Source organism: Micropterus dolomieu, linkage group LG03 (assembly GCF_021292245.1).
Source record: "Micropterus dolomieu isolate WLL.071019.BEF.003 ecotype Adirondacks linkage group LG03, ASM2129224v1, whole genome shotgun sequence".
Classification (NCBI taxonomy): Eukaryota; Metazoa; Chordata; class Actinopteri; order Centrarchiformes; family Centrarchidae; genus Micropterus; species Micropterus dolomieu.
In genome coordinates this window covers 13685600-13710438 of record NC_060152.1, presented here as the reverse complement: position 1 = coordinate 13710438, position 24839 = coordinate 13685600, and the positions used below count along the sequence as shown (strand labels likewise).

The following is a 24839-nucleotide window of genomic DNA, read 5'->3' as shown; positions in this document are numbered from 1 at the left end:
GCAGCAAAGCATTTGTGAAGCCACAACACGCACAACCTTGAGGCGGATGGGCTACAACAGCAGAAGACCCCACTGGGTACCACTCATCTCCACTACAAGTAGGAAAAAGAGGCTACAATTTGCAAGAGCTCACCAAAATTGGACAGTTGAAGACTGGAGAAATGTTGCCTGGTCTGATGAGTCTCGATTTCTGTTGAGACATTCAGATGGTAGAGTCAGAATTTGGCGTAAACAGAATGAGAACATGGATCCATCATGCCTTGTTACCACTGTGCAGGCTGGTGGTGGTGGTGTAATGGTGTGGGGGATGTTTTCTTGGCACACTTTAGGCCCCTTAGTGCCAATTGGGCATCGTTTAAATGCCACGGCCTACCTGAGCATTGTTTCTGACCATTTCCATCCCTTTATGGCCACCATGTACCCATCCTCTGATGGCTACTTCCAGCAGGATAATGCACCATGTCACAAAGCTCGAATTATTTCAAATTGGTTTCTTGAACATGACAATGAGTTCACTGTACTAAAATGGCCCCCACAGTCACCAGATCTCAACCCAATAGAGCATCTTTGGGATGTGGAACGGGAGCTTTGTGCCCTGGATGTGCATCCCACAAATCTCCATCAACTGCAAGATGCTATCCTATCAATATGGGCCAACATTTCTAAAGAATGCTTTCAGCAGCTTGTTGAATCAATGCCACGTAGAATTAAGGCAGTTCTGAAGGCGAAAGGGGGTCAAACACAGTATTAGTATGGTGTTCCTAATAATCCTTTAGGTGAGTGTATATCACAACGTCAGAAACAGAAACATAGGAAATATAGTCACAAAATTACTTGCGGAGTAAATAAATGTACCGGTATTCAAATTATGTCTGTGAAGGTTCTCAGTCATCCAGGTCATAGTTAGCCAATGAAGGTTGAGGTCAAGGGCAACTGGACTTGATTGAAGATACTAGAAGACGTTTTGTCCCTCATCCAAGAGACTTCTTCAGTTCTAACTGACTGGTAGGGAAAACTCAGCTATTTAACCTCTGTGGGATCATTAGCTAGGATCGTTGATACTGCTGGTTCGTTAGTGCTCCTGACTGTGGTAACGACAGTTGTCATGGTCGTGGCCAAGTCTGAACAACCATCGTTGGTATCTTCACCTGAGGCCAAGAGGAAATTCTTGTTCAGTTTCCTGGGAAGTGATGAAAGGACAGTCTACGCCACCACTTATCCCCCTCTTACAATGCTGTCCTTTCATCCCCTAAGAAATTTTTTATGTTTTCCAATAAAGATATATGCATTTCCACATAATTTTAGAATACTGTTATTACCACATCTGTGAATAATAATTTAGAAAATCTAGAGCAGATTTTGAATAAACTACACTCCAAAAGTTAAACTTGCTTAAGAAGTCTACTGGTTTGGAATTATAACCATTAGATCTGGGAAAAGTCACATGGTTAGTTTTGATGCTCTCCACAATCATTTTACATTCATGGCACAGCACCAAGCAGTTTTAAGCCTCATTACAGAATCATTATAGATAAGATTATTCATGTTTGCCTTTTGTGTCTTAATTTACTGCTTTATACATTTTTAGAAATTAACATAATTAATAGGCAACCTGAGAACCACCTCCCTTCCTCCCTTCTGTATAATTACAAGCATTTCATTTGTACATCAAAATTCAAAAGAATAATCTCATCATTAGCTTAAAAGGACTAGTTTGCCTCCCTAATTTGCTTTACTAACCTCAGCTCCTCCGTTTGGCCTCTATGGCTTCCAATGAGGAAGCCTTAGAGGCCAACAACTTCAACAGAATGAGTCTTTCTCTCCAAAAACTATCAGCCGATTGCTCACGTCAGTTTCTGTAGTCAGACTCTCACAATAAAATAAATTAAAAATATATTATATACACGCATGCACAAACACACACAACATGATTTTTTATGGAAGATTCTGAATACTAAAACAGACATGACGTGATCAGCTGATGGTTTTACTAGTAGAGGAAGTCTTGTTGGAGCTACATTAACACTCAGTCCACAGATTGTACAACAGTGTTACTTAGTGATATTCATTATTGTGCTAACTGTGGTGTTCTGTTAAAGCCTTTTTCGCCACATAGAGAAAAACCAAGCAACACTAAAGTTTAATTTTGGTCAAGTTAAATCATGGAATTAAAGTTTGTTAGCGACAACTGATATTACTTGAACTCATTTAAAACAGCAACATGATCGGCTAAAAGTGGGACGGCGCCCTCTGAATGTTTTGTACACTGAGCCAGAGACGTTTAGAGCTCATCAGGACATTGACTGAGCTTTGCTTGCATGGTTGTCAAAACTCAAAAGTCACTCAGTGCGCACTGACTGTCACACTGTAACACTAAAGAATAATTTTCACCCACACATGTGCTTAAAATGGTCATACTGTAGACCCCTGTGGTTACTTCCTTTCTTACATCAAATAGAAAAATATTACATTTATTAATGTCAATAAATGAGTGGACCATTGTAGTAAGCTAGATCAAGTCTAAAACTGTATGACTTACTTTACTCAGGCAGCAGGAAAGGATGAGAAGCAGGTAGTTCCCAAATCAGACTGGCGCCACTTGTGAATGAGCTTTACGCTGCAGCAAAACACAGTATCATGCAAACAAGTTAGATGTGAGCCTTTTAAGACTTTTATTAATGCCACTCGATGTAAATCGCCCATTTATGTTCATAAATCCACCTAAAAGTCACAGAAAAACACACTAACATTAACCTGCCTGAGAAATAATCACATTTCAAGTTTTCCTCAGTAACAAAGTCATCAAGTTATAGTTACTATAGTAACTGCTAATGGCTTATTCGGCATGTTTTTAATGGCACTCAAATGAGTAACATTATCGGTTAAATTAAACCAGAACCTTCTAACTTATGCTATTAGCTTAGCTTGTTACCAGAGGGGTGAAATAAACTTCAATTAAAAATGCCCTCATGACTGGTTTAAAATTTCTGACCACTGCATTTAATTATTGTTAAAATCACTCACCTCCCAGACAGAAACATCTCATCCAAATAGGCCTTTGTTAACTTATAACTCATATAGTTTGCTAGCTTAACATTAATGCTAAGATGCTGTTAAATTAGCTAACTTATCTTGCCATAATCGGATATTTAAAAACAGCAAACAAAGCAATACTATCCGTCAGTGATGGTTAAGAAATTTTAAAACAGGCGAGTTGAATGTGCGAATCCGCCTGTTGTCCACAGTAAGTCTGCTGTTCGATGGTGCGCTCAATGTCCCCATGAAACAGATCGGAAAATTTAGCACTCTGGGCTTAAGCACCACACTCTGCAACTGGACATTGGACTTCTTCACAAACAGACCCCAGATAATTTGAATTGGTGGTCACACCTCCTCCACTCTAGTGCTCAATATCAAAACCGCTCAGGTACCCTCCCTCCCGTTCACGCTGTACAACCACAACGGCAACACCCAAATGCTTGGTGTTTGATGTGTATTTGGTATGGATAAAAATGGTTGTTTTGAGACTCTAGCTGAGCCTCCTGGCTTCACGGAGGTGTGTAACATGATTAGGGTGACAAAATACTAGGATTGGACATGAATTTCTCATTTGCATTTGTACGAAAATTGCTGGTTGTCCCGGGATTTCAGAGTTTAAACTTGTTTAGTGCAGTTGAACCGAACCCTGGAGTGTTTAAGCCCTTGGTGCGGTTCATTTGGGTTGGTGTGAACACCGGACTCGAACTCTGGTGCAGATCAAACAGCCACAATCTGGTCCACCTTGACGGGGTGGTCTTGTCAAGCGATATCTGGAGTGGTTCATTTCTGGTGTGAACACTATTCAAACCGATCACAGGAAGCTATCATTGCATGTGTCATTTAAAATAGCACTTAGTTATTATTACTGTACAATTGAATATATTATTGTAATTTATTATATTTCATATTTTTCAGAATACATTTTATTAAAAAGTAGGTTTTCACTGTACACTCATCCATCTAAACCTCACTCCCATCCGGTTCAGGGAACCAATTTAATGGTCCCCCAAGGCTGTACTGCACAGTCCTGACTCAAACCAGCTACCTCGGGTACGGGAGGCAGATGAAGAGGCTAAAACATGTGGGCACTAGCAACGATCGCTAGTGCATCTCTTAAGGAGTGAGGTTTACTCATTGCACAGCCTCGCTGGCTTCCATTACACTGGATTAACTTTTTTTTGCATGTCTGCAATTGTGGCCCACTTCACTGGTATACTTTGTATGACAAATGCAAACAAGTCATTGTATGATCTGTGATAAGAGTTTATATTTAATGCCCGCTGTCTTATGAGACGTTCGTATGCATGAACCTCTAAAGTCTGCTTTGATACAGTTTAGACCAACACCAACATGAACCTGACGATGCTCCATGATGTAAGATATATATATATATAAGGGATTTGTCTTTTTACCCGTCTGACTAAATGACAACATTTCTTCCCCATGGCTTTTGTTTACTGTTTCTGGATCATTTGAGTTTTTGCCTTTGTGAACCAAACTGGACCAGATGGAAAAATGAAACAAAGTATCATCCTTGCATTGGTTAAATTCAGGAACCAGACCACTAGGTGTGAACCCGCCCTTAATAAGAGGGCAAAGTTCCCGTTCCAAGTTCTTTTTTACAATATAAAGCAACTTAACACACAAACTTATCACAAACTGGCATGGGAGGTGCACAGCCCAGCACAGAATGGCCCCGCAGCAAGTGATTAAAATCTCGCAGAAGGTCAATGGTACCGGTGAGGTGTGATACCTGAGCGGATCCCAAATGATACTAAAAGACAGTACCCACCGCAGCCACAGCCTGTTCACCCTGTTGCCGTCCAGCAAGACATACAGAAGAATCTGCTGTTGTACCACCAAACTCCAGAACAGCTTCTTCCCCCAGGCTATGAGTTAATTAATAATTAATTAATTAATCCCCAGCACATAACCAAATAAAATAGTTTTATTTCTCTATATAATTTAGTAATGTTTTTTATTTAACATTTGCTTTTTGTGTGTATCAAAAGATGAAGTACAAACTGTATCTCATTATACAGTCCTGTGTTGTAAAATGACAAATACATTTAACTTGTACCTCGTACTTTCATCAGGGCATGGTCTGATCAGATTTTATTGACAGTGACTTGGTACTATGAGCAACCAACATTTTGATTCAAATGATGCACAAAAATCCTGATTGGTGCACATGAACTCATGACCTCAGTATTCAAACCATCAGTATTCATCAGTATTCAAACCATTTAGAAAAGATCAGAAGAAAACACTTACCTATAACCAAATGTGTTTGAAATTTGAGTACAAAATAGTCCATGATTTCATCAGCAACCATGAGAAGCTGAGGGAAAAAGGGTTTTCAGGCCCTTTAAAATAGAAACATTTGCAAAATGTAAATCGCAAAGACATTATATGCGGGATTTTTTCTGACATCAAAGGAGAAACTTTTTTAAGGGTTACTATCTTTGCTAAAACCACTCATGGAGAAGTCTGTCCCCCTAAGCACAACCTAAGTAGTCTTTAATGCACTTAATGCACAACTCTCGCTCTTGCAGATCTTATGCTAATAATATCACAACTCCTCCATCTACCTCGGGACTACAGCAGTTTTACACATGGTATATCATGTAGGTCAGGGGTATTCAATTAAAATTCAAAGAGGTCCAGTTAGAGAAAATTTCCCAAAGCAAAGGTCCGGAACATCATAACCACTAACTTGCGTTATCATTAAGTGACATAACATATAGTTGTATCAACATGTGTTTTTAGTCAACAAATGAAAGCCAAATAATATTTCAATAATATTTACTGTCGGTTTTCACATCAAACTGGAGGGATAATATATAATAACTATTCTATTAATAAATTCTAAATTTAAGTACACTAAAGGCGAAAAAAGTGTATCTCAAAATAATTTTATTATTATTAAAAAAACAAATAAAAACTGTACTGAAGTGTAGTCTTAACCAATTTTATAATAAACACTCAACACATCTTAACAAATAAACAGCTTAATACATTGTCTTCTCTTTCAGTCCCTCTTATATAGCTACCACTTCCCTAATTTTCTCTTGTTCAGTGAGAAACGTGAGCAGCTTGTCCTGCCAGCTAGGACTAGAGATGCATGAGAAATTCTGGTTTTGTACTGCCTATGGGAAGAATGTACATGTAAGAATCTGTACAGTCTTGATTAAAAGCCAGGTGAAGTCTCTTTTCTCTTTTATCTCCTCTGTCCCTGTGTGTTTCCAAAAGTCTCTGGTGTATCTCACTCACGGACAAGACTTGCAATGCTTATCGAAATGCACAGATTTGATTGGCTGAGCACCATCACATTAGACAACTGGAACTAATGCCATTCATCTGCGAGTTTCCTGGGCCGCTAAACCACTACAGTACACGCTAGAAAAGCAGCGCAGGTTAAAATAGAAACGCTCCGTCACGATGTAGTAGTTCTCAATAATAAATCAGCTGTAGGTCCAGGTCCGGAGAGGATGACGTCTGGGTCCGGATCTGGACCGCAGTCCGCCAATTAGTGACCTCTAATGTAGGTTATCGATTGGCATATTAAAGAAGCATTCCACCAATTCTACATGTAAAGATACTCACCCCTCCATTTTCAGTGCAATACAAATTTGCAGGAGTGCTCCTTTAAACCTCATGATGAAAGTTTACATAGAAGCAAGCAAGCATATTTACCTTGAAACAACTGTAACTACTTTTCTCACTATCATCCTTGCAGGGTTGAGGACAGAAATGATCTGAAGTTCAAAAAGATGCAGCGTTACACCAAAGCTTTCTCCAGTGACGATGAAAAAGAGAAGACTGACACAAGAAAGGGGTCGATCTCAGGAGACCGCAAGCTCAGACCTAAAAACAGGAGGCCTTTGAGCAGGTGGCAGATGATTCACCAAAGTGCTTTGGGTTTGGAGATGTGGCAAGAAGATCCGAAGGAGGACCAGGACATTAAATATGTCTAAGAAGAGATTCTCTGTGAGCCTTAAGTGCATTCTCTAAGGACTTACATCATCTTACAGTCCTGAACATATGAAGTAGACGTTAAGTGTTGATGAGTGTCACTGAACAAACTTGCAAAATGAGGACTGAATTGGCTCAATCTGCCCATATGGTCAACGGTGCAATTACTTCTGCAGTATTTTAGACAACACAATGACAAAAATATATATATATATATATTATATACCCAAAACATGTATTTATACATTTGTGTTTTGTAAAATCATATCCACAAAAATACAGTGCAATTTGTAAATGTGTACAATTTACTCTGTACACATATATTTTAATTTCACATACAAAGTGTTATTGACGCATTTGTGGTTCTATTTTTACACACAAAACAGTTTTAGCACATTTGCGGATCATTTCCTGTCAATTTGCAATTTCATGTTTGTGACTTCCTTTTTACGCATTTGTGGAATTTTGTCCACTCTGTACCACAGTGATCTGTAAACAGAGATCTGTAAATGTGAGAGCAATTAATTAGCTACACCAGCAGGTGGCGGTAGCGACATTGCCTCTCATGAGTTGTAAGAGTATCCAATATCTGTCTAGATTTTTCTGTACAAGTGTATATAGTTTACTATTGAATACTTTATTACTGTGTTTGTTTTACATTTATATTTAAATAAATATGAGCCTGAAAATTGTGTTTGTAGTAATATGTTACACCTTCCTGTCAGAGATGTGAAAGAAAGTTTGTAAAAGTATATGAAAAGCAGAGAAGTTCTGTGTTCTATAAAGCCCAATCACAAATACGGCAATTCAATTAAGTTATAACATCTTTGACATGAAATGATTAAAAAGATTACTTTTTATTTCTATTTCTTCTTCCCCACAAAAAAAGTAAAATACAATCAGTACAAACTGTGTTAATAAAAAAAGTTCACATAGGCAAAAAAGGAGAAAGATGAAACTTTGTGCAAGATATATACATACTGACAGGATATATACATACTGACAGGACAAAGCATTAGGTACACAGTAGTATATTTAGTCTCTTGCCTTGCATTCAGTCTTTTTGTGGTTTACCCAAATCTTGAGTGGTATTCAAATTTTTCACATCAACCTAAAAGACACAACTGACAAATTAAACCACAGATCTCCATTTGATAAGATTTTGTCTCAGACACACTTATCAGATAGGATTTTTGCTTTTAGATGTTTTATTACAGAAAGTGTATGAAACCCACGACCCAAATAGTCATACGTTCTGTCATTGTGTTACTTATGGATGGAATTATGGTGAAAACTATTTATTCTTTTAATTTTAAATTTAGTAAATTTACAATTTATTACCCTTAAGGACCACTAGTGGTCCAGCAAATAGCTATTTATTTATTAGCTGCAATAAGGCTAGTCTGATAAAGTGAACATTGCTCCTCATGTTGTCTAAGAGGTCCCCCAGTAATGTCAGTCTTGGGTTGGTTGGGAACAGCAGCCCAAGATAGATCTCATGAGCCTTACAAAAAATACAGTTTTTCATGCAAAAGCTCAACGGAAAATGGACACTGACTGTACTTTTGAGGACCATAACCTTATACATAGGGTTTACAATAGCTCCTACAAACAGTAGGTACAACAGTGCTTTCAAATTTATTTAAATATAACTGTAAAACAAATACAGTGATAAAGTATTCAATAGTAAACTATAAACACTTGTACAGAAAAATTTAGACAGAGTAGAGTCCAGTGGTTCAGCAGAAGAAGAAGTTGTTGTCTCCTGCAATGGATGTTCTTACAACTCATGAGAGGCAATGTCGCTACCGCCACCTGCTGGTATAGCTAATAAACTGCTCTCACATTTACAGATCTCTGTGGTACAGAGTGGACAGAATTCCACAAGTGTGTAAAAAGGAAGTTACAAATGTAACATTACCCACAAATTGACAGAAAGCAATCTGCAAATGTGAAAAAACTGTTTTGTGTGTAGAAGTCACTCTGTATTTTTGTGGATATGATTTTACACATCACAAATGTAAAAACACATATTTGTAGATAGTGAAATATTTGCGCATCATAGTGCACATTTGTGGATTGTTTTCTGTGGGTTGCAAATATTAAATTCCAACAAAATCTTCCATAGAGATGCTCACAGAGACTGCTGCACACCAAGAGCTGCAGCTAGAGAAAAGAAGATGCCAGATAAAGTGTGGGAAATACTCTGAGAAGGAAACTTTAATGGGGGAAAGGATGAGGGTGACCATGGCAGAGGTAAAAGTGAGACAAACAAATCAGAGAGGTGTGTGTCTGTGTCTGTGTGTTGCTTGCTTGTGTGTCTACAGTATGCAATACTGTGATAATGATTTTATATACTGATTTGTGACTCTAAGATTTAGATTTTAATTGACCATATGTCTAATCCCGAATATAAATAAATAAACTAGCATTAATCTTTCTCATTGACATTTCATCCCTTTTTCTAAAATCTAACAGAGCCTTTCTTCTTCACGCTTTAGGCTACTCTGATGTCAAGAATATTATTTATTTTACATTGACACTGACATTTTTATATTTTTTTCCAGTAATTGAGTTTTTAAAGTAGTTTTGCTATTGTAAACATTACTGTTGCTGTTAATATTCCACTACTGTTCTGAATTAAATGATAATTTGAAAAAAGGACTGATAAGTAGACATAAGTCGGAGGAATAGCTATCCATCAGTGTAAGCCTGTTTTACCAATGTTGCTGTAGCCTAATTATTTTAAGGCACAAGGCAAGTTACTGTAATAATCGTTTTCATGTGAAAAGTTTTTAGTCAAATTACATTAAAAAAATCAGACCTCTCGACGCCGTGAAAATTTTCTCCCTCAAACAGCAAGAAGGTAGTGAACAGAGCACCTTTGTCTATCTATCAACAAGCCCATTGCGGCAAACCCCACTAACAGGTGGTGTGCCAAATTCTGCCTGCCTGCCGAGAATTGCACACATCTCGTGTGTGGTAACGCCTACCTGTATAGGACCTTTTCAGACACTTTGCTGTGCTCATTGATGAAATGCCGTTATCGCCACATATTTTTGCTAAATCTCAAGGAATGTACTAAGTGTAATAAAATATTAACAACTCTAAACGACTCTAAACGTTCAAGAAATATATACTTCGAATAATTTATCACCATTGATAAATCCCACAAAGAATATTATAGCGTTTAAAAGCAATATTTGGAAGTGCATGCAATTCTCAGCAGGCATGCAAAATTCTGCAAAACACCGGCGGTATCGAAGGTGTCCTGCAGGCAGGGCTGCTGAATCACTAACGGTGTCTGAATGGAAGGGCTCCTCATGGATGAGGTCATCAGGTGAAAGGTTATAATTTGGGTAATTTAATTTACTGCAAAATTATTTATTACACATTTAAAAATAAATAAATTATGGAAATGCTGCGTTGACAAAAAGGCACTTTGGTCATGAAAGGGCAAAAGGGCAGGTGCTCAAGCACCCATCGCACCCCCCTCTGCATGTGTTTGGTGTGGGACTGTTTTTCAGGGGTTGTGTCTGGACTCTTAATCTGAGGGCTGTGTGTTCAGGTATCACATTGGGTGGATGGTTTTTATTTTTTTATCCTCTTCATAAATCAGAGGATACATCCATCAACCTCTCACATTTCTTGACAGCTATTTCAGAGGTGTGTCAAGCACCTTTGAAAAGTTCTGAAGGAAACAGCCATTGGAAAATGTGTGATTGGATTCCCCTGAATGAGAAGAGCAGGAATCTCCTCTACCTGGGGATGACTGAGAAATGAAAATAAGTGTCCATAGGTTTATGGATTTGGACCTCTCACCAGGACACACACACTCCAGCAATAAAGCATGCTTTATTGTGAGCATGTGAAATAGTCTCTTAATAAGAACTTTGTTGAAGAGGATAATAATAAAATTTGTTTGCCAAAGTGGGATCAAACACATAACCCTCACATTGAGAGTCCTGTACTCTACAAACTAAGCTAACAGGAACACTGACAACAACCCTGAAATTATCCTAAAATTAACTTACTTGCCTTCAGAAATTCAGTTCAACACTGGCATGTCATCTGTTATTGCTTATCATGGATTAAATATACTATACATGTGTTGTGTCTTATTTTCTCTGGTGTAGAGCTTTGGGGTTACACTTTAGTCCTTTTTTACTGATTTATTTTATGCATTTTTCAATTTGCCGATCTTAACGCAGATGGTGAGAGTGTGGACACTTGGCTGAAATGTATTTATCTTTAAGTAATTAGGCCTACTTGCCAATGATGTTGATCTGCACATGCCGGTACTAACTGCTTTCTATCCTAAAATGAATAAATTGCTTCCATTGCTGAGATAATTTTGCAAGAAGAGGGACATTGTGTTTCAACTTCAAAATGTACATCTTCTTCATGAGATGTAGGCCTATGCCATTACTTTTATTTCTGATATCTGTAATGGCATAAATGTAGCCACAGACTGTATTTGAGCTTTCAACTCTGAAAATGTTGTTCATGGCATTTGCTTTGTTTAGCTTGGGAAATATTTACTTCCAAAGTTTAATCAGAGTGTCACTGATCAAGACCAGCTAGAGTGTGGAGCAGAGCTTTTGGCAGACCAGAATAAAATTTCCAAAATTGTGCACATTCATCTATATAAGCACATAAAAGGCATCAAAATGTAGCCACAAGCCTTTTTTCTCTCAAAATGTCAACATCTAGTATTTGAGATTGAAATCTACAGTTTTCATCTGCTGCAATAGAAACTGCAGAGTGACTTGTACTCATCTCCCCAATTCTTAAACTTGCAAAATCTTTATGTTTGTTGTGTGGAAACATGCTTTTATTCTCATGCTCAGCTACTCAAGCTCTAACTAAAAATACACAACAACATGCGTTCAGTTGTAAATGTCTCATTTTCTAAATGTAATCAGTGTTTATGGACATCAGTGTTTCTTCAGAGTAGTTATTTTATGTCTTTATTTTATTCCAGTGGTACAGGAAAAGTCAGAGGATCACCAAAGTCAGTAGGCTTCTTTCTCTGTGGTCAATGAATGTCAAAGGTTCCATCTAATGATTTTTGAGATATTTCAGTCTGGAACAAAGCGGTGGATCCATAACGATAAGGCACTCTCAGATTACAGTCCAGATTACAGTACATATTTACATTTTCCAGTTAGTGCCACGTAGTTAACACTTCAGATGCAAACAATTATACATTTTGTGCATGTGCAATAGGTGACACAGTGTGAAAATTTTAGCAAAGTCGCTGTTTTATTGGACCATAGTCAGCACAGCTTGCATTTATATTATCAACACTTAATAAAAGACAACTTAGAGTTGGAGGACTGGCAAATTAGCATTGTTTTATGATTGATAAACTGTATATCTAGCAGCCTGATGACAACAAATGAACAGACAAAACATATACTGCAATTAAATGAAAGTGTTCGTGCGGTTCAAACCATACATTCATCAGCTTAAAACAATGTATAACGTAATATTCACCTTGATGTACTAATATCACCTTGACAATGTTAAAGAGTGAACTCCACATTTTTCAGGATCCAAGGATCAGCAGGTTTTAGTAAAATCTCAGTTTGGGATCTGCTAGTATCAGCAGCAGTCACGGTCACAAGAGCACTGGTTTCACTGGTTTCCCACATGTTGCTGATATCTCAGCCAGAATCTGTACTGACCGCTTACACGCACACCATCCACATTACTCTGCCAGTCTGCTGGGTCCTTTTTAGACTGAGTGGTCAAACATTATTCAAACCCTCAGAAGTTTATTTTAACAGTCATGTTTCCAAATGAGGGTGGTGATGGCGCATAGATAAAATGCTTGCCTTTGGTGTGGGAGACCTGGGTTCAATTCCCACTGTGAGACATCCACCATTGTGTCCCTGAGCAAGACACTTAACCCCTAGTTGCTCCAGAAGCATGCGACCTGTGTACAGCAATTGTAAGTCGCTTTAAATGAATGAATGAATGTAAATGCAAACACAGAAAATATCTAGTGGTTGAAAGTAACCACATACATCTACTCAAGTGTTGTTCTAATTAAGTACAATGTTCAGGTGCTTTGCTTTGTACTTCTACTCCATTACATGTCAGAATATAATATTGTCCTATTTGGCAGCTTACTTGATATTTTGGAGATTTTGAGTTTACATACAAGACATATGATGTTTTTATAAAACATGATGTATTGTGATAGATTAAGTTGCCAATGTGAGCTTTATTTTGACCAACTATATTAAAATGCTTCTTAATAAAGAATATGAATCAAGCAGTATAGCATATATAATAATATAACACTCTAAAAGCAGTTGTTGTACACAACGAGTACTTTCACTTTTGATACTTTGGAAATTTGCAGATTCAACTTTTGTACTTTTACAAATGTGTAATTCAGAACTTTTACTTGCAAAGGAGAATTTATGTAAAGAGTGGATATAAAGGTGGAAGAAGTATTTAGACTATATAGACTATGTAGAAGTGCATTACTTGAGTACATTACTTTTTGTTTTAGTGATTGTACATAAGAAGAGAAATATGAAAATCATTATGTAGACAGAAAAAAATGGCATTTTTAAGATGATGTTGTTTCATGGAGTCCTATTTAATCTTTGTTTAAAAGTGCTAAAGAAGAAACTGAGAAAAATACATTTAAATGCACTTTTTATTTTCAAAAACAATGTTGTTTACATACACTTAACAACAAGCATTTTTTTCTTTTGTTCCCCCCACACACACTGCCTATGCAAATAATAATAATAATAGTAATGAGTCTTGAGTCTGTCGAGAGAAGACACTGAAGGGTCCCATCTTGTGTAGAATTTGTGTATTGACCTTCTAATGGACTATTTTATCTTTTCTAGCCTTAGGGATAGTACCAGGTCGCTCATCCAAACTGAAGCTTTGGGTGGATGTTCAGATTTCCACTCTAACAAGATCCTTCTTCAAGATCCTTCCTTGAAGTTGACCCATTTAACATATTTAATGCATTATTCCATATTTCATCAGAGATAACTACTCCAAGTACTTCAAACAGTCTGCTCGAATCTTATTAAGAAATACATTATTGAGGGACATAATAGAATAATATATATTTGAGGTAAGACCCCTAACGTGTGCAGGAATTTGCTAAATTACTTCTAGCTCAGTTCTAGGCGGGAGACCGGGAAAGGATTGGCTAATAGATCGCACAAAGTGACAAACCTGGAAACAGCGGAAAAGGCTAGAGTGTTGTAATTAGAATTTGGTATAAAGGGCATTAAAGGTAGCAAAAGTGCCATCTGTGTAAAGGTCACTGACTTTGTAGAGGCCTGCTCTTTGCCACTGGGCAAAGACAGGATCCAATTTGGCAGGGAGAAAGGCATGGTCATTACATATGGGACTATCAATAGAGAAATCTATCCGATTAAACTTTGTCTAAACTGAGACCAGATCCTAAGGGTGCAAGTCACAACAGGGCATGATGAGTATTGTTTAGGAGACAGGGGTAGTTTGGCAGCAACCAGTGCAGGAAGTGATGATGATGAGCAGGTACTTGCTTCCAATTGTCACCAGATCGCGTTTGGGACCTGAATCCAATGAATAATTTTTTGTAGATCTGACGCCCAGAAATACGCCCTATGTCTCTGAAGCAGTACTTTACGAACCCTGGGGTGCTTGTTATTCCACAAAAAGAAGATATCAGACTATCAACAGATCAGCCTCCGCCAAAGAAGCTCTTCTTCTATGAGAGAATTTGAGGTAGAAATGAAACTTATGGCTGTCCTTCGACCTCAGCAAGATGGCGGCCCGCCGGACGGTCTCTGTGGACACGAATGGCCGCTGTTTTTGGACGGAAACCAGCTAGAACAGCGAAAATCGATTACGCCCCCAGTAGCGGGTCTGTTCGTTCTAAAGAGCTCATAGTACCTTACTATCCCACCAGAGCACTGCTCTCCCAAAATGTAGGGTTACTTGTGGTTAGTGATGGGAAAAGTCACTCTTTTGAAAGACTTGAGTCACCAAATCTCGTTCATTAAAATTAACTAATCTTTTTTTGTGTCATTTCGTTCATTTCGTTCTTTTTAACTAGGTTGGTTATTGCGGCGCTGCAGCCCTCTAGTAGGCGATTTTTTAAAAAAAACAGCGCAGTTCTCAAACACAGAAGGCTGCCTGGCTTGCTCTAATTGACAAAGTATAATGCACAAATTCAACACCTCTTGATCTTTCTCTATCATTGTTCTATAAAGCCCCATGGAGCCACAACTGAATTCAAACCATGTAAAAACAACAGAAATATGTTGTCAATATTCAATTAAGCCACTACTCCGGCTAAATCCGTTCATTTTCACAATCTTTCCTGAGTATACTACCAGACCAGCCATATATATATAATTATAATTACAAAAGTAATTATAACAAATTACAACAGTAATACAAAAATAGAAATAATGCAATTTGGACAATCATGCCTTAATATCAGGTTGAATTAAAAACCGGGCTCAGACTTACATGCTTGCAATTTTCAAACAGGTTTCCATAATGGTTCACTAGAAACAATAACCCTAATGTGTTGACTTTCATGATGTTGCAGAATTTTCATAGTGGCCATGCAGGTTTTATGGTTAGTTAGTGGAATGCAGATAGACCTGGTGATAACAAAGAGATATACAGGGATTAGGGACTGGTCCAATGTCATTTCACTTTTAAGGTGAAAGAATACAACCAATCATTTCAGATCAGTGTGATAAATGTGTCCCTTTTAGGGTGAGTTGAACCTTAAAGCACAATTTTCCCTGTGGGATCCCTGACCTGTGGTGAAAATCTACCTGCTCATTTCGCCTCACTCTCTTTTTCTTACCTGTCTGCTATTCACTCATCCTCCCTCTCCACCCATTCATTCTCAATCCCTCCACGTCTCCTCCTTCTTGGCTGGGTCATATATAATGGTCATGCCACAGGGATTTCACTTATCCTCTGGGACATTTCATAGGTTTTGGTCAAGTGTTATGACTGAGTATCACTAGAAGTTGATGAGTAGCACTATTACTGTTTAACGGTAAGACTAAGACACTTTCTTCTTTTTGGTTATGTTTGTTATGGTATTTTATTTTTGAAAACAATACAACTGAACAAAATAGATACCAAAATAATCCAAGTTGGAGGCCTAAATGATGGAGCAATGGACTTCAAAATTTATTTCATTTTTGTGTTTTTTTCAATTCACTGCTTCGCTCTTTGTGTGTTCAACGTGGCCCTCACCTTTCGTTTGTTTCTTCCAGTCGAAATCAGGTGTCAATGTCTCCGTCTCTGGCCAGATCTGTTCTGTGTGAGCTCAACCATTGGTGGAGCCATTTGAGGTTTCGCGTTCAAAACAAGAAAGGATGGAACGAGATGTTGGATGAGAATTTTTTGCTCTACACCAAATAGTAAGAAACTCCACTCTTTTCTACAAGAAATTAGATTATGTCTAAATTAATTACATGCAGGTGTGATTATTTATTAAATAGGATACTATTTAATAAATAAATAATCACATCTGTTGTTTTTCTTCTATCCATCTTCCCTCAGCGTAAATGACATTCCTCTCTTCTTTGCGGCTAAAGAGAACAGTGTTGGTTGTATCAAGAAACTTCTGAGTTGTGCGTCCACTAATATCTTTGAGAGAGGTAAGGCTGAGCTGTGAATTTATACTTGTCTTGTTATCTTAGGGTAGTGCGGTGACAGTTGTAATCTGTGAAACTGTAATCCTCTCACTCAGGTGCTCTTGGTGAGACAGCGCTTCATGTTGCTGTGATGTACGATAACCTGGAGGCTGCTGTTGCTCTGATGGACGGAGCTCCTGAACTCATCAATGAGCCCATGATCACCGAGCTCTTCCAAGGTCACATATGAACTCAAACACACATCATGAGGTTTAAATATTGTATGTGTCCACAGGTAAAGTCAGCTTCACGGTCAGCAACTAAAAAGTAATTTGAGACAAACGAAGATATTAGAGATTAATAATAATATTTTAGGTGAAAAACATTAGTAAGTAAAAAAAAATGATCAGGGCAGGGCAATCAAAACTGGCAGGAAAACACACAAAGGTAGTAAACAATTAATGTGAACAGTTACATTTAAGCGTTCATATGGACATGGAAAGTTTAGGTTGGCCTAGAAAAATCCATTTACAAAATGCATTTATTACACTTGTGAAGGTGTCAGATATGATAACTTATTACTAGCAATCTTGTTATTAGCAAATGTGACAATATAAAAAATAACTACATGTCACTTACCTTTCTTTCTTCATATGAGTCAATGTTTTAATACCTGAAATGTGAATTATTTACAAAAGCATGTAACCAATAAACAACATCAACAACAGTTTACAGTAGCGAATTCTTTGCAGCCTCTACCGCTCACCTTAAGAGACTGGGACCAAGCACAAATACTCATTTTGCTCATAGGTTTAACAGGTGAAACTGGTGAATTAAACACAATTAATTCACAGTGGACTAACATACACTGATCTCCCTACTCTCTCAGGTGTAACTCCTCTCCACATTGCTGTAGTGAATCAGAACATCGATCTGGTTCATCATCTGATTAGTCGAGGGGGTGATGTGGCTACACCTCGAGTCACCGGTCTGTACTTCAGGAAGAGGTTAGGAGGACTCATATACTATGGTGAGTCAGCCAGCTTATGTTAAAATGTATGAATGCATTTGCCAAGTAAATATAATGTATGTTTATATGACACAAAACTGTTTTTCAAAATGTACTTGGTCAACAGGTGAGCACATCCTGTCTTTTGCTGCATGTACTGGGAATGAGAGCATTATCTCCATGGTAATTGATGCAGGGGCCAGCACCAGGGTCCAGGATTACCGTGGTATGAAATACTTCCTCTTGTAGGAAAGTTATAGAGAAGTACATAACAATTTTACATCTGTGTATAAGATATTTTGATTATTAATGGCCTTCTGTTTTCCCTTCTTGCCCCCATCATCTCTTGTCTATGCATTCTTTTTTCTCTCCTTGTATTCCCTTGTTTTCTGTCTAGGTAACACAGTGCTTCACATTTTGGTTCTGCAGCCCAACAAGATGATTGCATGCCAGGCCATAGACCTGATTATGGCACGCGATGCAGAGCTGGACCAGTCAGTGTCACTCGACATGGTGCCCAACTACAAAGGCCTTACACCTTTTAAACTGGCTGCCAAAGAGGGAAACATTGTGGTGAGTGAAGGGGGAGCTCACAGTGTATGTAATTGTAAACCAAAATTTAATTTTTAACTATTGTATACTGTATTATATTGTATTAGTTCTACTATTTTAGGATTCCTAACAACATCAGGCGCAGGGGCTCCCGATGAAAACTAGCCTATGCCTAACTCGGGTACATTTACATTTTGTCTGAATTTTTATCGATGTACATTGTCCCTTCTTAAATAAACAATAAATAAATTACAAAAACAGGATGAAAACCCGAAATGAAAGACGTAGCAGATAAAATTTCAATAATCCGATCCTCACCGCTGTGATTCCCTCTGTGTCTCTCAGGTCTTTGAGCACCTGGTTAATAAAAGGCGTGTAGTACAGTGGACTCTGGGCCCTTTGACCTCTAACCTGTATGATCTGACAGAGATCGACTCATGGGACGACAACAAGTCAGTACTGGAGCTCATAGTGGGCAGTCACAAGAGAGAGGTACAACACAAGAATATTATATACTAAACAGTAAACTGTATTTTGGTTAACTCACAGACTATTTGGTTAGAAATAATGACAATGATGTGATGCTGAGAAGAAATGAAAACAAATGTCTGTTTTTCTCTCCAGTCAAGAGAAATATTGCTGGTGACCCCCGTGAAGCAGCTGGTTAGTCTGAAGTGGAACCTGTATGGAAAACATTACTTCAGGTAAAAATGACGTCAGTGTCTAAGGTAAAATATCTGAACTGTACACACATCTTATTTAATAATGTTTTTTTCTCTTGTGTCAGGCTGCTGCTGTTACTGTATCTCCTGTACATCGGGACCTTCACACTGTGTTGTGTATTTCGCCCTCTAAAGGACGCTCCAGAGAACTACACAACGTCAGACATGGACAAAACCACTCGAGTCCAGAAAACACTCAAAGTTGAGTCATAAATACACTGCATGAATGTAATATTTCAGTGTAACCAGATAAAACTACGATATGTTGTAATAAAGGGCCATAAACGGGGGTGAAATATAAATATACTTGCTTAAGTCCAACCGTACTATACTTAAGTACTTCCATTTTATACAACTTTGTACTTCCTAATCCACTTTACATATAAATGAATGTTCATTCCATTCAAGCCCTTGCCAAACGAGTTGCCACAATGCTGATAAAGCCTATCACTGCCAGGTAAATCTCTCTGTACTCAAAATATATCAGAGTTTGTGTGTGATTAGACGTTCCACGCAAAGAGTTATTTTATGCTAACCGGTTGGATTGCAGGAGCGACTCAGCAACTAAATGGCACAGCCTATAAGTCATAAGCACGTGTGGACAGTGTTATTTACTCTCACTCTCAGAAGGGGGGGACAAAAGAGGCATTTTTCTTGCCATTATTTTCAGGACAGAGAACCAATGTTCATGCAGTTTAAATACATGGTGATAAAGATGAAGTAAAACCAAACTCTACTCACACAGATAATATAAAACTACAAAAAAGACTTTAGCTCTTGGTTGGACATAATCTGTTCATATGTAGCCTATACTTGTGTAAATAACTTTGAATATGACTTATAGTTCAATAATCTATATTTTTTTCTCTCTCTGTGGATCAGGAGAGTTATGTGACGTATGATGACAACCTGCGGCTGGTGGGCGAAATCATCAGCGTCATCGGAGCTTTTCTCATCCTGTTGCTGGAGGTGAATTTATGAAACAACATCTTAAACACTGTATGGTAATACAGTCTATTTCACTTCCACATCCTCCTGTACAATCTTTCCCAACAGATCCCTGGTATACTGAGAGTGGGAGCAAAGCGCTATTTTGGTCAGACAGCACTGGGAGGTCCCTTTCATGTTATTCTGTAAGTAGAAATACTTCTAAAGCAGTAAAATAATGCATGTTGATCTGAAATAGCTTTTAACCTTTCTGCTGTTGTTTTGACCAGTATCACCTATGCATGTTTGGTGTTGCTGCTGTTGGTGTTCAGAATCTGCGAAGTGCATGGAGAGAGAGAGGTAATGGCAGTGTCTTTAGTTCTTGGCTGGTGCAACATCATGTACTTCGCCCGAGGTTTTGAAACACTCGGCCCTCATGTCATCTTGATACAGAAGGTAGGACTCGCTCAGCCTGGACTCACTACTGCGTGTTGTACACACAGTGATGTATGCTATAGGTGCTCATGCAGAAATAATTTTTTCCACACACACCTGTACAGAAATGATTTTGAAACAGATGTATTTTGTTGTTTTGGTTTTTGAGGTTCACCTATTTGTGTTTGCAGACTGACCTACCTAGTGTCTCATTTCCCCCTAGATTATATTTGGAGACTTGACAAAGTTCATGTGGCTGAGTTTCATTATGCTCATAGGTTTTTCCAGCGGTAAGTATATTCTGAGCAACATGTGTAAAACAAATGTTTAACCCTCACAAAGCTTGTAAGATAAGAAAATCTTGAAAGAAGAGGATTCTGTTCCTTCACATACTTTTTAAAATTGTTTCTTCTCAGCTCTGTGGGTCGTGTATATGACCCAAGATCCTACATCCCTTCCCCAATATCGCTCCTTCCCCATCACCCTCTTCTCCCTGTATGAGCTCAGCATGGGCCTCATAGATATGCCTGTGGACCACTCCTTCACCACCCCCCCGATCGTCCATGTGCTCCACTCCACCTTGTCTGTGGTCTGCTGCCTCTTTCTGCTAAATCTACTGACAGCCATGATGAGTGACACACAAGAAAGGGTGGCCGAGGAGAGAAAAGAGCTGTGGTGGACTCAGGTAATACACACGGGGACTTTAAAGGAATGCGTCTAAACAGAAATAACACAACATAAAGGCACAGAAACACCTCATCATCGTGTCCCTGTGTGTTACTGTGTCATGGTTACAGCTGTAATCATGTTGTACAGGTGGTAGCCACAACTTTGATGCTGGAGAGGAGGCTTCCTCGCTGCCTGTGGTCTCGGATCGGGGTGTGTGGGCTCAACTATGGTCTGAAGGAGTGCTGGTATCTCAGGTAAGACAGTACTGCTGCAACAGGAACAGAAACAGAGGCTTTAAAGCCCCTGAAGAAGTTTCTGTAATGGTAAATATTCATTACTAAACTTAAAACATTTTTTGATTAAAAAAATATTTTTCCAACTGAGTCCCGCACACTTTAAACAATCCAGAAAAGCACAGAAGAGAACACTTACATGTGAAATGCCTAAAAGTGAACCTCATTGACTATTACAACCTAAGTAGTCTTTATTGCACTTCAGCTACAAGGCATGTTGTGCTGCAAGTAAGACTACAGTTTTACACATGCTATATCATGTGGGTAATCAAGAGGCAAATTAAATGGACACTTTATTTTTTATGTTAACAGTTTACTACTAATCCTCTGCCTGTGTAAACAGTTGTAGCATGTCTACATTGATGTAATAAATGTATGAGAATTATCTTGTTTCGGGGCACCACCGGAGTTGTAATTAACCTAGAGTCTCCGGACCTCTGGGTAGCTTTTAATAATAATACAATTATTTACTAGTGATCAGTTAGTTAATAATTGCTCAGTTATCTTAAATCAATCAGTCAGTCTCATATCTAAGGGGTAAAGTATCTCGTCAGGGACTTACAGATAGGCAACACACACAATTCCTTGGTTACAGTGAATTTATTAACTAACTAAGGTGATATAAAAATTTTAGTAGGTCAGTTTATGGGTATAATGTGTAAAGCTCACACAGGCACTTTGGGCAGTGTGTGGGGTCCTTCGGGTTAGACAGGAGGGCACACACGTCAGTCAGTAGACGTAAACAGCCTGCTGTACATAGAGACAACGTTCTGCTGATGTGCTTGTGTTTCTGTATTTACAGAATACGAAAGTAAAGGAGTTATTGTAAACTTATGCACGCCTGGAAGTCCCTTTTGTGTCCAAGTGTGCAACAAAAGTGTAGCATGTCTAATCTAGCTATGAATTTTAATATTCAGACAATATCAATCCATAAAAAGCTCTCGTTTCGCAAAAAGGGGCGCCACCAGAGTTGTTATTAACCTAGAGTCTCCAAACCTCTAGGTAGCTTTTAATAATTATACAATTATTCACCAGTGATCAGTTAGTTAATAATCGCTCAATTATCTTAAATCAGTCAGTCTCATATCTAAAGGGTAAATTCTCTTGGCAGGGACTCAGAAGTAGGCAATACACAATTCCTTGGTTACAGTGAATTTATTAACTAACTAAGGTGATATAAAAAGGAGGTTAAATACATCAAATAAATAAACAATGGCTAACTAATGAGAATGTGGGTTTCGATTGTGGGAGAATTTGACTCATACGGCAACTAATGAATGCGATTAGATGATAACTCGGTTAAATTTGTCTAGGAGTTTCAAGGATTAAATATGCTGGACTAACCAACTATTGGACATCACTGATCACAGAGTGCAGGGTTTTGGTCTTACTGCATGTGGCTTCTCCCAGCCGAGTGTTGGTCAACGGCCTCACACTGACTGAGATCCGTGCATTCTTGGTTAGGACAGCTTAAAGCTGTCGGCCAGTCGCTTACTCTGCCAGGGAATTGCTCCGGAGATCTGTCTCTTGTCGGCTTTAATGGAGAAACTCGCTGTGGGGCCTTCCCAACCCTTTCTCGGGTCAGAGGTGTTAGTCGTCTTTTGTTACTGCTGGCGAGACCACGTGGCTTGGTCTGACCTCGGTGAAGTTAGCTCAATGAATAAAGCTTAAAAAGGGAACTTGGTCGTTCTTGAACTAGACTAGTGTAACTTAACGGTCTAATAACTTTTAACAAACAAAAGAAAAGAAAAGAAAAAGCACCTAAATTGCTGGAAACGAGGGAAAGCTGAGATCGCGGCACTTGAAGCGAACAAAGCTTTTGTTGCGCCGGGCCGAACTCTTAGGGCGTTGCCGGGAGAGGGGGCATGCCGGGCGCATGCCAAAGTGCCGTTGAAGCGTCAGGAACAAAAAGAGGGCAAGGAGCAAGAGAGCAAACACGCGCGTGTGTCGCTGTTTTGTCTGTTGGGGCGTGGTTCCCAGAGTGCTTGTTTCCGGTTCCCGAGGGACTGTCTTTCTTTACACATATTAAAGTCAATCAAAAACAAATCTACTGGCGCGTATTATTATCAAATATCTTCCCACAATCAAACCTCAATTGTCAAACGGTTGTACCGTTCTTAGTTTTAAGAACTTGATAAGGGAAACAAATGTCAGATTATTGGTCATGATAAATACCGAGTGACATTTATACATTAAACGGCATTTCTGACGATGGCATGTAATACTTATTTTGTCTACTTGGGGGAGCTCAAGTTACATGAGGAAAGCTTGGATAACTTATTTAGATTCTTTTCAGCAATAATATCAACAACAGATAGCAACAACATTGTAACATAACTAATCAAATAGAGGCAAATGTAATCCAGTAACTAAAAGATTATTTAATTAAACAAGGTAATGCTTTGAGTCTTGGGAGACAGCAGTCTTTGTTTACATAAAGAAGTTCAGGGCTGTCGCTGGTGTCCTGGAGTTTCTCCAATTTGCATCTGGCTGTGAAAGGGAGTATCTCCTTTGATGTGAGGTAATTAAACGCAGAGGAAGGTCAGTTGCCACGGTTACATGTGTGGGGGGCAGTTTAGGGTTTCCTGCCCTTTCTTTAAGAAGAGTTTTGATAGGCTGTTCAGGAAAACGCTAATCGCTGGTCAATGTTCCTTTTGTCAGTTTAACAGTCAAGCACCGTGTTATCTGGCTGCGGCATCAAAAGGTGGCCAGTTTTACGATCAGGCTGCTCAGAGACAGGACTTAGGGAGGGAAAGATTTCAACCCCCCTCCTTTGGGGTCTCTTCAGCCGTCTATTGAAAGTGCAATACTAAATTGCTGGAGTGTCCCTTTAAACATCATAATGAAAGTTTGCATAGTGAGAGTGTTTTCTTTGAAGCAACTGTGCTTTTTTTGCAGGGCTGAGGACAGAACCGATCCGATGTTTGAAAAGATGCAGCGTTACATCAAAGCTTTCTCCAAAGACAATGAAAAGAAGGAGAAGACTGGAACAGTAAAGGAGTTGTTCTCAGAAAGCCCCAAACTCAGACCTAAAAACTGGAAGGCTGTGTCAGGGTGGCAGCTTATTCGCAATAGCACTTTGGGTTTGGAGAGGGCAAAAATAGCCAAAGGAGAACCACAACTTTAAATGTTTTCTAGGAAGAGGCCTTCCATCATCTTCCATCATCTTACAGTACTGAACATTAGGGCTGCATCAAACATATTAAATTTTATTTGATTAATCTAACGATTATTCTTTTTGATTTGCAGACTGATCTAACAACTAATTTATTGATTATTAATAAGATTATTTAATTATTACTCAATTAAAATTACAATAAAATGAATCACAAATAAATGTCAAAAACATGTCTCATTAAAAATTCTATATTAGTCTAAGGTCAGGTCACTGCTGTGTTATAATATTAATGATAGACCCTATTTGTCGGATGCCGTTCAGAAAAATACTGGACCTCAACTTCAAAAGGATTGCTGTGACAGAGTAATAATCATTGTGTATCAACCCTTTCCTGAACTGGAGAATCAGTATTTTTACTTAGGTACTTTACTTAAAACTTAAAATAGTTATGACATGGGGTTATTT

At 38.5% G+C, this 24839-nt stretch overlaps 1 protein-coding gene across 1 annotated transcript in view; it reads left to right on the top strand.

Annotated features, from left to right (window-relative positions):
* The window catches only part of LOC123968300 (transient receptor potential cation channel subfamily V member 6-like), a 27474-nt gene extending 2964 nt beyond the window's left edge, over nucleotides 1-24510 (top strand). The window contains exons 2-19 of the mRNA XM_046044960.1: nucleotides 6779-7029; nucleotides 9143-9270; nucleotides 16287-16433; nucleotides 16576-16673; nucleotides 16766-16888; nucleotides 17539-17679; nucleotides 17786-17884; nucleotides 18056-18231; nucleotides 18556-18702; nucleotides 18835-18914; nucleotides 18998-19133; nucleotides 19815-19901; nucleotides 19989-20065; nucleotides 20150-20315; nucleotides 20518-20584; nucleotides 20711-20979; nucleotides 21111-21217; nucleotides 24155-24510. Coding sequence (XP_045900916.1) covers nucleotides 16303-16433; nucleotides 16576-16673; nucleotides 16766-16888; nucleotides 17539-17679; nucleotides 17786-17884; nucleotides 18056-18231; nucleotides 18556-18702; nucleotides 18835-18914; nucleotides 18998-19133; nucleotides 19815-19901; nucleotides 19989-20065; nucleotides 20150-20315; nucleotides 20518-20584; nucleotides 20711-20979; nucleotides 21111-21217; nucleotides 24155-24383 — 2133 coding nt within the window. The 5' untranslated portion in view covers nucleotides 6779-7029; nucleotides 9143-9270; nucleotides 16287-16302 and the 3' untranslated portion in view covers nucleotides 24384-24510. The remainder of the gene's footprint in view (nucleotides 1-6778; nucleotides 7030-9142; nucleotides 9271-16286; nucleotides 16434-16575; nucleotides 16674-16765; nucleotides 16889-17538; nucleotides 17680-17785; nucleotides 17885-18055; nucleotides 18232-18555; nucleotides 18703-18834; nucleotides 18915-18997; nucleotides 19134-19814; nucleotides 19902-19988; nucleotides 20066-20149; nucleotides 20316-20517; nucleotides 20585-20710; nucleotides 20980-21110; nucleotides 21218-24154) is intronic.
* Nucleotides 24511-24839: the final 329 nt, after the last annotated feature.